Raw genomic sequence first — 12,088 nt, forward strand, 5'->3', positions numbered from 1 at the left:
ATTCAGGGGGGGCAGAATTAGCAGCAACCTGTGTTACATTGTAATGACAAAATAAGCAGCAACAATTGAAAAATAGAGCAAAACGATATAACAGAAAAGTATATGTTTATACTAATAGCTAATACCACATATTTGTATTTAAATATATGTATAACATCTGTTTAGCCTTTTAAAAGAAAATACATGCATCATAGCCAATTATGCAATATATTCAATGACATCATATTGACACGCTCCCACCACCACAAACAGATCGGCAATCTGTGGGAAACACTTAGGTAATATTCCATTCAAATGCTCTAACTCACTTGTGAGATTTCTTCATGTTGGCACCATCGGGTCCCTCTCCACAGTCGTATGCTTGGATAGTGAAAGTGTGTTCCTTCTGCAGCTCGCAGTCCAGCTTGTCCTTGGCACGGATGACCCCCTCGCCAGTGGACTTGTCCAGGACCACGGCCTCAAAGGGGACATTCTGCCCGTGGATCCTGAAGCCGCAAATCTCACCTGAACAACAGAAAACGAGGTTGTTCTCATAAACTGTAAAAAGGCATAATGTAGATTTTTCTTAAACATAAGTAGTCACAGCAAAATCCAACAATTAATGCAAAAACAAAAAACAAAAACATAAGCCTTAGGTTTTGGGAGCCAGGGGTGGGTGATGTCTGTGGAGGAATCCCAAAAGCACTTACATAGTTTGGGTGAGCAATTTGGGAGGAGTTGGGAGTTGGTGTGGGAGATTTAGTATCATACACTAGAAGGTCTTTTCTAAGCCATTTGAAAACATTGCATTCAGTCATGCAAGCAGAAACCAAAAAAAAGATGTGAACAGGCATCTCACAAAAGAGGAAACCAAATCCCCAAAAAGACCATTAGAGAGCATTATCTGCAGTTTTATTTTTGTAATAAGCACAAGTTATAAGCTATTTTGTGAGTAAAATATAACATAAGTAAAAGAAAACGGGAAAGCAAAAAGTCCTAACAGTGACCCAGTACTAATTCATTCACAACTCTGTGAAGACTGCCCACTGGATTTTTTTTGGATTTACACTAAACCACTTTCCTTCTGAATAATTTAGCTTCTTAGCCAAACATCTGCAATCCAAAATGAAATAAAGAATAATGTTTAAAACAGAGTACTGGATGAGAACTGGGGTTAGAAATATCTACTTGATTGACATCCATATCAAATGACAACTGCAGCCATGCTAATGGGATATATTAGTGGCGGAGGATCAACTTGGAAAAAAAAAACGGCACTGGGGTAAAGATGCAACAACAGCAGAGAGTTTGCATTGGTTAACAATCTCAGCAGCTTTCATTAAAAAAAATCAGAAAGATCACAAAGAGGCACACAAAAATATTGTATGCCTCTGATAAAGTTAATGATTTCAGATTTATTAAAAGTGACTTAAGTCAGAAAATAAAAGTAATCTACTTTATTTTTCAAAATGTTGTTTTGTCTTTTTGGACAAAGCAAGAACTGCTGTTTTAAGCAGATTTCTGTTGATAGCTGAAAAACTGTTAGGGTCTGCAAACTGCAATGGATGTCTCATGCACAGATATTTCTAAGAGCAGCCCCACATCGTACTGATCATCCAGCGCTCGGAACTCCAAACTATTCTATGGTGAAGGAGGGGGAAAAAAACCGTAAAAGTCGAGAAAACCAAATGGGTAGATTACTGAGCATGACGGGCTTTTTCTGTGTGAATGTGCAGATGCCATATTGTGTTAGTGGGTTAATAGTAACAATAAGCACAAAGCAGAAGAAAGAGCCCAAGATCACCTTCTTCAGTGAGGGTCACCTCAAAACTCTCTACAGGGAGGGGAGAGAAGATAAACCCAGGTCAGTTAAAGAAGAGTTAGAAGAAAACAGAGGACAGGAGGGAAATACACTGCATTTCAAATTACTTCACAAGTCATTCAAGCCGGAATGATACCATTTTTTAACTATTTAATCCCTTTTCAACAGATGAAAGCATGACAAAGCATCCCTGTATACCATTTTGCCTCATTGCACACCTTCCTCTAATTAATCACCAGGAGTGTTGGCGCAGTAGATGCCTCAAAAATATTTATTTGATAGAGTGATAATGAAATATATACAGTCCCACTCAAAATTATGTCACCCTCTTTGCAAATTCTATTTGCAAAATGTCTAACCCTGCAGTAGTTTCCCATAAACCAACACAACACGAGCAATTTAAATAGCTCAATATTGATTTTGTTATTTTCTAATTGGCCTTCAATTAGAATATTTTGAAGATGAATGTGATTTACAATGAGGTTTGACTATTTTTGACTGCACTGCCCGAGTGCAGCTGGGATAGGCTAAGAGGGACAAGTGGTGGAAAATGGATGGATGGATGCATTTGTACAGATAAAGACCTTACTACGAATAGGTGTTTGATCGAGTCATCACTCGTTTATCGCTGTTAATTGGTTCTGGATATGACTGCGATTAACAAGTTTCCATGAAGTAGAAATCATTAAATCTAATATTTTCATAGCTAAAACATTAAAAAACTGTTTATGACCATCTAAATACATTTTACAACATTATGAGAGCCCTGTAGACATGAAATAACACATTTTAGTCACCGGTACAGTTTTTTAATCCAATGCAGTAATGCTGTCTGAGGCTGAGCCAATCAGTGGCCACGATAGTGAACTGAGATTGGTTTGGTCTCCTCAAGTGGCCTACTACTAAAGTCAGGGTTTACCCTACATTTAATTGATCGTGGCAGCCCGCTACGGCAAAATAAAAGCCGCCACACCTTAAAAATTAGTTTATTTTGTTTTGTTTCTTTTACATAAAAACTAGATATGTCCAATAATGGCTTTTTTGCCGATATCCGATATTCCGATATTGTCCAACTCTTAATTACTGATATCAACCGATACCGATATATACAGTTGTGGAATTAACACATTATTATGCCTAATTTGGACAACCAGGTATGGTGAAGATAGGCAGGCTGATATTATTGGACATCTCTAATAAAAACAAAATGAAGTAATATATTGTATAAATGTATATATATATAGCCTATAATTTGCGCACCATTGACGAGTGAGGCACCGAAAATTTGTCCGCCGAAAAAAGACTGACTACAGAAGCAGCAAAACAGAAATAGAATGTTGTGATGATGTACAAACGTAAGCAATACACACGCGATTGTTTGGAGCAGAGGCAGCATGTCTGCAATGTGGCCGTACTTTGATATATTAAAGATATACCCGCGGACAGCAATCAACAAAATGTGCAATGTGCAAATATTAAGAGGACAGTGACGGCTTTGAAGGAAATAAATTGCAGGTTGGGCAGCAGCATGAAGCAAGTGTTACGTCAGGCTTGCTGAAGCTCTCGTTGTTCGTCGCGGACATCGAGCGACAGATGAGGCTCTTAACACAAATACATTCTCCAAAAACACCAGAAAAAGATGCTAGATTTGTTGGTAGTCGTATTTGATAAAGGAAAAGCCACTAAAATGATTGGAGAAGTCTCGGAAAACTTGAATTTCCAACAAAGTACATTGTACAATAAGCAGCAACAGTCAAAAAATAGAGCATAACTATATAAAATAGGAAAACAATGTATGTTAATACTAATTAACACAAATATGTTTTTAAATGCAAATTACATGATGATGTTAATATTGACCAGGCCCTTAGCCACGCCCACACCGCCACAGGTATGTTGGCAATCTGGAGGAAACCTTGACAGTATCTATATTTTAGTTCGTTAAATGAACTAAAATATAGATACTGGCTAAACAGTTCATTTAGCCATTTGTATGCCTGAAAATGCTTAATTAAGATCAAATATTTTGTAGAATAGGCTTAAACATTAGAAAATGCCATTGTGATGAAGCTGAAATACTTAAAGGGGAACTGCACTTTTTTTGGAATATTGCCTATCGTTCACAAACCAAATATGACCGTTGTAGCATTCAAATCCCTCTAAAACAACTGCAAAACCCTCCTGCAACGTTTTATATACACACTGCAATAATATATAAAATGTAGTAACAGACATGTTCATAATGTAATACGTAATATGTACAATATTTACCGTATTTTGATCATTTTACTCAATGCGGGGACTCATTTCTTCCGCGCATTGATTCCCATTTCCATAGCAGCGCACGTCTGTTTTCTGGCAACAAATGTGTGTTTCTACTTCCGGAAACAAAGGCGTGTGTGTTGTAATCATGGCAGAATCGATAATAGACAACAACAATGACTATTTTTGGACGAATGAAGATTCACAACCTTCTCTTTTTGAAGTTGAACATACAAAGGATGAATTGCTGCTTCTAGAAGCGAAGAGTGAGACGTTGGAGCAGACGGAAGCTGAGAGAGAGGGGTGACAGTGACGACTCTATAAATGTGGAACTTGGAACCAAGCTATTTTGACATTAATGGACTGCTTACCCAAATAAACTTCCCTGGCCAGCTGGACCTAATGCACAACTGTCCATCGAGTGAGTCACACTTTAAATATTGATTTTGATACACGCAGCAAACTTGGCCTGTTATTACAACTACAGTACATACGCTGTCAAGCTAGATGTGTACAAACAAAACATGAAATGTGGGCCAATACTTTACAGATTCGGTAATATGATTGTTCATGTTTTTCAGTCAGTACAGATTGGTGTCCTATTGCAGTGTTGTGCATTACAAACAAACACGTTTTGTATTGACGTAGAAAATAGCTTATCTCTTGCCATAGCTAGCTTTTACAGCTAATGCCGTAGCACGCCGACGTGTTACTACGCTAGAAAAAGAGTTCTTGGTTATTATACAGGTTACGGAACGTAAATGAAGTATTGTTGACAGTTTGTAAATGCATTTTTAAAGTGATTTGAGGTAGAATTGATTGCTCCAATTAGCTGCATTGCTCACCATCTAGAACGAGTCGATTTTTATGTTAGAAAGCGGAAAAAAAAACATTTTGTCTTCTTGTCTCATTATGATTGTGAATTATAGGAAACATTCCAAAAAAGTGCAGTTCCCCTTTAAATGCATATAAAATTCATACAAATCATAAAATAAACAGCGTCCCTACTTTGTGGAAATTTACCCAAAACCGAGATTCTGAGACATGGTCCGCGCGATACCCAAGGGAACACTGTAATTTTTCAACTTTTGGACAATCTGCGGATATTATGTATCCAAACTGATCTTATATTAAAAAAACATAAATAGTCAAACTTACATAAGAATGAATGTAGACTACAAAAGATTATGGCTTCTAGTGAATTTGGCCTCATTATTTTTTGCTTTCTTTGACGGGAAAAAAAAACTTAGGCGTGGGCGTCAAATTCATGGCAGTCCGGGAGCAGTCATGCGGTCTGAGTTGTGGGCCTCAGTGTTTGCCACAGCTCTAATGAACAAGTCACACAAAGACTTCATGAATTCCTCAGCACCTCAACACACTGTTCACATGTCAAAAAGACTGTCCTGTTTTGACCCAAAATACTGTCAACAAATTGAACATTTAAGCTGCAGAAAAAACATTTCTCATCTCAAATGTTCTTATGCAAATAACAAAATACCGTTGTCCAGGTTTGCATTGGTTTGGGTTTGAACAATTTGAGCAACATTTGCCTCGACACAATTTGTCGTACAGACCGAAAATCACAAAGTACAGCCACCCACTCTCACGCACTAACTTGGTGGATCCTCGTTCATGCTGCTGGATACTCAGTGTCAGTGATTGGGCTTCTATGGCCTTTACAGTGACCTGTGTTCGTTGGCACAGATGGGCCAAGTGGAAGGAGGCTGGCACGACATGCCTGGTCATCCTCACTGCCACGTGAAGCCAGACTGCTGGCTTTGTCCAGAGAGATACTTCACAGGGACATGGCAGCTATTCACATTAAAAAGGGAGGCCCAACTGAGAGGAGTGCAGGCATTGAATTCTATTCAGTCCACACTGAAGGACCATATACAGGAGAGTTTAAGGGTCCACACATTAATGTTTATGGGACGTTTCCTGTTACCTGTTTTAAAAAGGCTGTGAAGTCTCTCTATATGCACAATGAGAAGAGGGTGCGAATTTAACTGCATTGTCTTTAGAAACAATGTGCATATTTGTCAAGATTGTGAAAAAACAGGTGCTACTGGAAGATCGGAACTCTTAAGACATTACCATATAATCGACTTTGTAAAGAAATCACATTAGATAGCTCCGAGAGACACGTGGACTTCACTCATTAGATCATGAGAGGTAATTGGAGATAAACATGGGTCGGATCAAGTGGTGCCAGAGCAGAGTGGTAAGGGAGTGCAACACAAAAGATTCAGACACTCATTGACGTGAATTGGTAGAAAATGTTTTCTAGGGCCAGGGCGTGGCATTGAATGATGTCAAAAGTCATTTGAGATGTGATTTAACCCCCTCAGAGCTACTGTGGACCAAGTCTATAAACACACTTTGTGTTTATGCGCTGAAAGTGTCGGGAAAAAAATGAGAGGGTATTTTATGAAGGACTATCAAAAAAGGACCAGATTGGGGAGTATTGTCACCAGCTGTTTTACAGTAAGCATCCATTCAGAACTAGCATTTCTGCATTCAATCAACATAAACATTAATTATACGTCCCGTTCAAATATGCATTCATAAAAGGAAGTAGAGAGAACAAAGACAAACTGCAGCAGCAAAAGCATGAAACACCTTACTGCTTACCTGCGTAGCGTAGAGGTGCATCCTTGTCCAGTGCAATTAGAGGGGGGTCCAGCAGCACTTTGTCATCATTTTCTGTCACGATGCCATGGTATGTCGTCTCAATCCATGGCTTGTGCTTATTGACTGTGAAAAAGAAGAAAAAAAACATATCACATAGTCTATTAATACTACATAAAAATCTTTGAACGCCTGTAAAATCTCAATTATGCAGGTAATACGCCGATTTATAGAAGATACAGGGTTCTAAAGAGTTATATCAGCTAGTGTGCCATCTTCTTTCAGGCTAAGTAACAGGGTTTATCTAATTCATTGCAACTGTATACAAAATCTTTTTGGTCTACTGTGTTTACGCTTAACTAGTTTTGTCGAGCATGATAGTTGCTCTGTGTAATGTACAGGTTGTTGTCTAGAATGTTTAAAGGGGTCCGCATGCTCAAGGCAGCCTGGGCTATTGCTGCTGGCGGCTGCAAAAAAAGCTGCAGTGTGTGGCATTTTTGGGCCGGCTAAAAGAAAACATGACACAGGGGCGACACAGCTCTCTTACACCCAAAATGGGGAGAAGCCGCAGGATGTCGTCGTTATGGCACTGATCTGCCGACGTGACGCTAACCTGGGCTGACAGCACATAGGAGCAGATTGCAACAGGGAGGAAACTCAAGACGTTTAATACACACTGGTGTATACTATTTTTGTCTGGAATAGTCTGTTTGGACTTAGATGTTACATAATGGCTTTGTGCATGCAAGACTGATTTATAAAGCTGCTTCACACAATTTATATTTTAACATTTATATTCCTCATTTAAAATACCGTTTTTTTAAGAGGTTGCTGTCAACATAAATCACTAGTTCAAAAGAGGGAAAAAAACACTGGTATAAATGCTTAACACGTAATGTGTGCAACTCATTTGACCACAGCATAATATACAAGTGGCGCTGATGTATTGCGGTTATGTAATAATCCATCTGGTTAACTGCAATCGATGTACATTACACAAGACATCATACATTGGAAACATGTCACACAGTTACATTGCTTTTGATAGCAGTAAAAAAAAAAATCATGTAAATAAACAACTGTGTAGAGTTCATGTTGGCTACAATTTTTGGGGACTTTAATGGAAACTGCATCCCTTCATATTACATACATTCAGACTATCTCACCACAAATATTCTCAATAATTATCTACTGCTGAAGTAAAGCTAAACATGACAAACTGATCACTAAATGATAACATATTTGGTGACAAGCTGATTTATACGGCCAAACAAGAAAGCCTACAAAAGCATAAATACAACATGATGATATTAAAACATCATTAAATGTCAGTCTAATTTCAGGCAAATGAACTGACTGGCTGGTCGATGCACTGCTCTATGTGTGTCATTACATCATTTCTAGTAATTCTCAGTCATGGCCCGATCATTAAAAACTAATTACCAGCTACTCAGACAGGACTGGAATGATGCAGGGACAACAACAAATGAGAATCATCTTACGTTCTGTTCTGCACGAGCATAGTTTGAAGCGTGATCCCAGGATGCAGACAGAGCAGTCGTCAAAATGTATTCAATGACAAAAACAAAGAAAACAGTGTAACAGGGACGTGCAAAGGGAGCATAGGAAAAGATATGCACAAATTGCGTACAGAGCAAAGCAAATGATCCACAATGATCCTGCTGGACAGGAAATAAAACAAAATACCAGAAATTAATAACAATTGTCATGGGAGATCACGACAAATCGCCTACAAAAAAACTATTATTTTCATTACTTTAATGACAATACAATTTACTAGCTAGTGTGTTTGGCTTAGATTGAAGACAAATATGAACATTGGGCATCATAAAATCTTCTCAGCTGTTTAAATGTGATCTTGCAGAAGCAGAATTTTGCAAGGACAGGCTGGTGTCTTTACCAGTAATTTCAGATTGATTTAGACCAATAGATTGATTTAGCCCCATTCTGAGCATAATGTGACCTGATGGGAAGTGGCTGTCTTTAGGCAGATTGTGTAGACACACAATCTGCTTTAGCCACTGCCGAGCGACAATTAAGCCAGGTCACATTAGGGCCTTGTGGTTAGAGTGTCCGCCCTGAGATCGGTAGGTCGTGAGTTCAAACCCCGGCAGAGACTATAAAAATGGGACCCATTACCTCCCTGCTTGGCACTCAGCATCAAGGGTTGGAATTGGGGGTTAAATCACCAAAAGGATTCCCAAACGCGGCCCCTGCTGCTGCTCACTTCTCCCCTCGCCTCGCAGGGGGTGGAACAAGGTGATGGGTCAAATGCACAGGGTAATTTCACCACACCTAGTGTGTGTGTGACTATCAGTGGTACTTTAACTTTAACATTGTCCATTATTTGTCAATAGTATTTAGAGAAGAGTTGTGCTCAAATGACAATATTCTAATAAACATTTGACCATGTGTATTTTCCAAGAATCAAATGACCACATGAAGAGTTGTCATGACAAACAGAATGTACTCAGCAATCCAGTATTCAGGAAGTCAGACAACAGTATATCAAACATGAGCTCTGCAGTCAAGAAAAGCATTTTTTCCGGATTAGATTATCTCCTCACATAGACACGATTGAGGCAGGCACATCATCTTAGGTAAAACACAAACATATGAGGAGGATAGGAAAACTGTGTTGAAAATCTCCTTGAATGAAGCGAGCGATGTAATAACTTCCCAAATGTAACTCCCACACATCTCTACTTAAATCTGAACTAAAAACTTACATTTGTTAATTTTGTTTATAGTGTGATATAGCCAACAATAGACATGATACCTGCAGAGAATGCAAAAAGCACATACTGTGTTGTAAACACAGGTGCATCAACAATAACAAATCATTTGTACAAATCCAGACTTGATTCTTACAAAAGAGGGTGATTTATTAACCATTCTACACAGAAAAATGCAGTGTTGACAGGGTTTTATCATTATCAATTTTTTCAGGGTTTTTTTTCTCCATGAAAAGCTTACGGATTTAGGCTTAATGAGATTAGAACAGGGGCTTTAAAATGTGCAGAATCCTCCTTGTGTGTTATTGAGGATATTTATCTTGAGAAGACTCGCATTTTCCTAATTTAACCTAATGAGGAAAGCAATTCATCTAATGGAATGTTCTCTTAGTAGTAGCTCTTAAATAATCTCAGATAAGGATGGGGTTCTTTAGAATGAATAATCGACATTAAACTGATAGACATCAAGCCACTTTTGGACAATCTCTGTTTGTGTGTTAACTCAATTGGTATGTTTTGTTGATGTCTATTTTACCACCATAGAGTGTGCTTTTTGTGTAAAAATAGAATGACCATTATTTAAATGCAAAACTATTAAAACGGTTTTGGTGCAATACATGATTGGACAATTTTGATCAATATTTTAAATCAAAGCATAATCATTTTGTAACATACAGTCCATATATGATCATAATGTCTTAATGTCTTTGTATGAGTTTGGCAAGTTTATTTCTGTTGTAGTTCTACCTAAGATGTAACCTGCAATCTAAAATGCTCCATTATTGGTTGTATTAACCAGTGCAGCTCACTGTACTGATCTCCAACCTAATTTGAAGAAGAAAGAAATGCCTGCTTAACTTTTGTGTTTTGTGACAACATAACCACTTAGATGCAGGGTCTGACATGAAGTGCAGAGCTAAGAGCCTCTCCTCGGTCCGAGGGCATTAAAAAAAGATAGATTTATCCCAAACTATATTATATGTGCTGTCAGTACCTACAATTTATGGCAACGGTGGCACTGTAGCAAACCCATAACTTTAGATATATGAAGATATTAGATAACTCCTCATCCGGCCGGACACAGTTCCTTAATACTAAAAGAATGGCTGTCAGGGCACAGAAGCAGTCTCACTCAGTTGGAGGGGTGTGGGTGGAGGAGTTCATTGGCATCCAAAAGGCTTCTAAAATGGCTACTAAAATGACTCGTTTTCAAAAAATTAGAAAGACATGCTTGAAGATGGGGTTATAAAGCAATATTTACGCTAAAATTTGAACCAAAACACCATCATTACATTTTATGCAGACCACATTATCCCATATGCTGTAGTGAAGAATAGAAACGTACAATGTTCTTTCTAACACTCTTCATGGAGAATTTTCTTAAATCGGAAAGAACATAGAATTTGAAAAATCTTGCTCAGCCTACCATGAATTAATGTGGGCAATAAAAACATGTCAAGAGTAGGGATGTAACGATAAACGATATAATGATATACTGCGGTAAAACAAGCGAGCGCTAACGATTACAGTCTTTCCCTATTGAGGAAAGACATTTCCCAATCTAAACTTATATAACCACATTACTGTTTGAGAAACTAAACTATGCAATTGTGCACATTGAACCTACAGGCTGTGCTATCTTTGCACAAAATTTTCATATTGATACATCCCTAGTCAAGAGAAAAGTAAATTATTTAATGTGTGACACATTATTTTTTTTTAAGCCAACATATGTTAGTTTGACTCGAGATCGAAATTTTTGGAGGGCTTTCTTTGTGCAGAAAAATATTGCTGTTGACAGTTTTAAGTAGTATGCAACAAAAGAATAATAAAAAAAAAAATCGTACTTCTTTAACGCCTCAACGCGTGGGTGCAGCGGCATGCAGGAACACTTATAACCTGACAACACATTACCAGCTATGCAATCCGGTTCCATGGCAAATGCAACTAAAGGTGCTAAATCCAATAATAAAGGGTATCAATTGTATCCTCTGACAAGGTCAAGACAAGTTGACTCTTAAAATCATCAGTCAGAGCAACGAGTGCTGCCTCTATTGCAATTTTACCATCAACAAATAACTCTCTGACACCATGTGTCGGGGATTTCTGCAAATGTACAATTCAGAGTGGACATAGAAACTATGCTGTGTCACTGCAGAGCTGCTGTCCTCCACAGCCTCTGATGGAGGGCATAGCTCTCTCACATATGATCCGCACACACAGTGACAAAGCAAGTGCAGAGGAATATGATGCCGCTCATATCTCACGAGTGAAGCTCCAGTAACCATATGTCAAGAATAAACATGGCACAGAATCTTATTTTTAAGCCTCCTGGCTGTGTTGACAGCTCAGCAACTGTCAGCCAGTGGCACAAAGAAAGACGCAGGAAGGGCTCAAGTGTTTGACTTCCCCATTTATTTTACATATTCTCAGAACACCAGTGACTTGTCAAAAATGCTATTTCACAGACAGATACCAGTCAGATAACTGTTGGTTTACACAGCAATGTCGCTATGTTCAACATGGTGCATTGAACTCTATCAGCAATCAGTTTTCAACGGATGTTTACTCAGCTATAGCTATATCATTTTGCCACCAAATATTGGAAGAAGATGGCAATGTTCAGATGTGATTACATTTT

At 38.3% G+C, this 12,088-nt stretch overlaps 1 protein-coding gene across 4 annotated transcripts in view; it reads right to left on the reverse strand.

Moving 5' to 3' along the window:
- clstn1 (calsyntenin 1) overlaps positions 1-12,088 on the reverse strand; it is a 64,462-nt gene that overhangs the window by 28,599 nt on the left and 23,775 nt on the right. For 2 of the 4 annotated variants that reach the window (XM_061976940.1, XM_061976921.1), the window contains exons 2-4: positions 6,695-6,817; positions 1,784-1,813; positions 309-504 (exon numbers count right to left, since the gene is read on the reverse strand). In XM_061976940.1, coding sequence (XP_061832924.1) covers positions 309-504; positions 1,784-1,813; positions 6,695-6,817 — 349 coding nt within the window. The remainder of the gene's footprint in view (positions 1-308; positions 505-1,783; positions 1,814-6,694; positions 6,818-12,088) is intronic. The other 2 variants (XM_061976931.1, XM_061976949.2) reach the window with 1 other exon arrangement.

This window comes from Nerophis lumbriciformis, linkage group LG01 (genome assembly GCF_033978685.3).
Source record: "Nerophis lumbriciformis linkage group LG01, RoL_Nlum_v2.1, whole genome shotgun sequence".
Lineage (NCBI taxonomy): Eukaryota > Metazoa > Chordata > Actinopteri > Syngnathiformes > Syngnathidae > Nerophis > Nerophis lumbriciformis.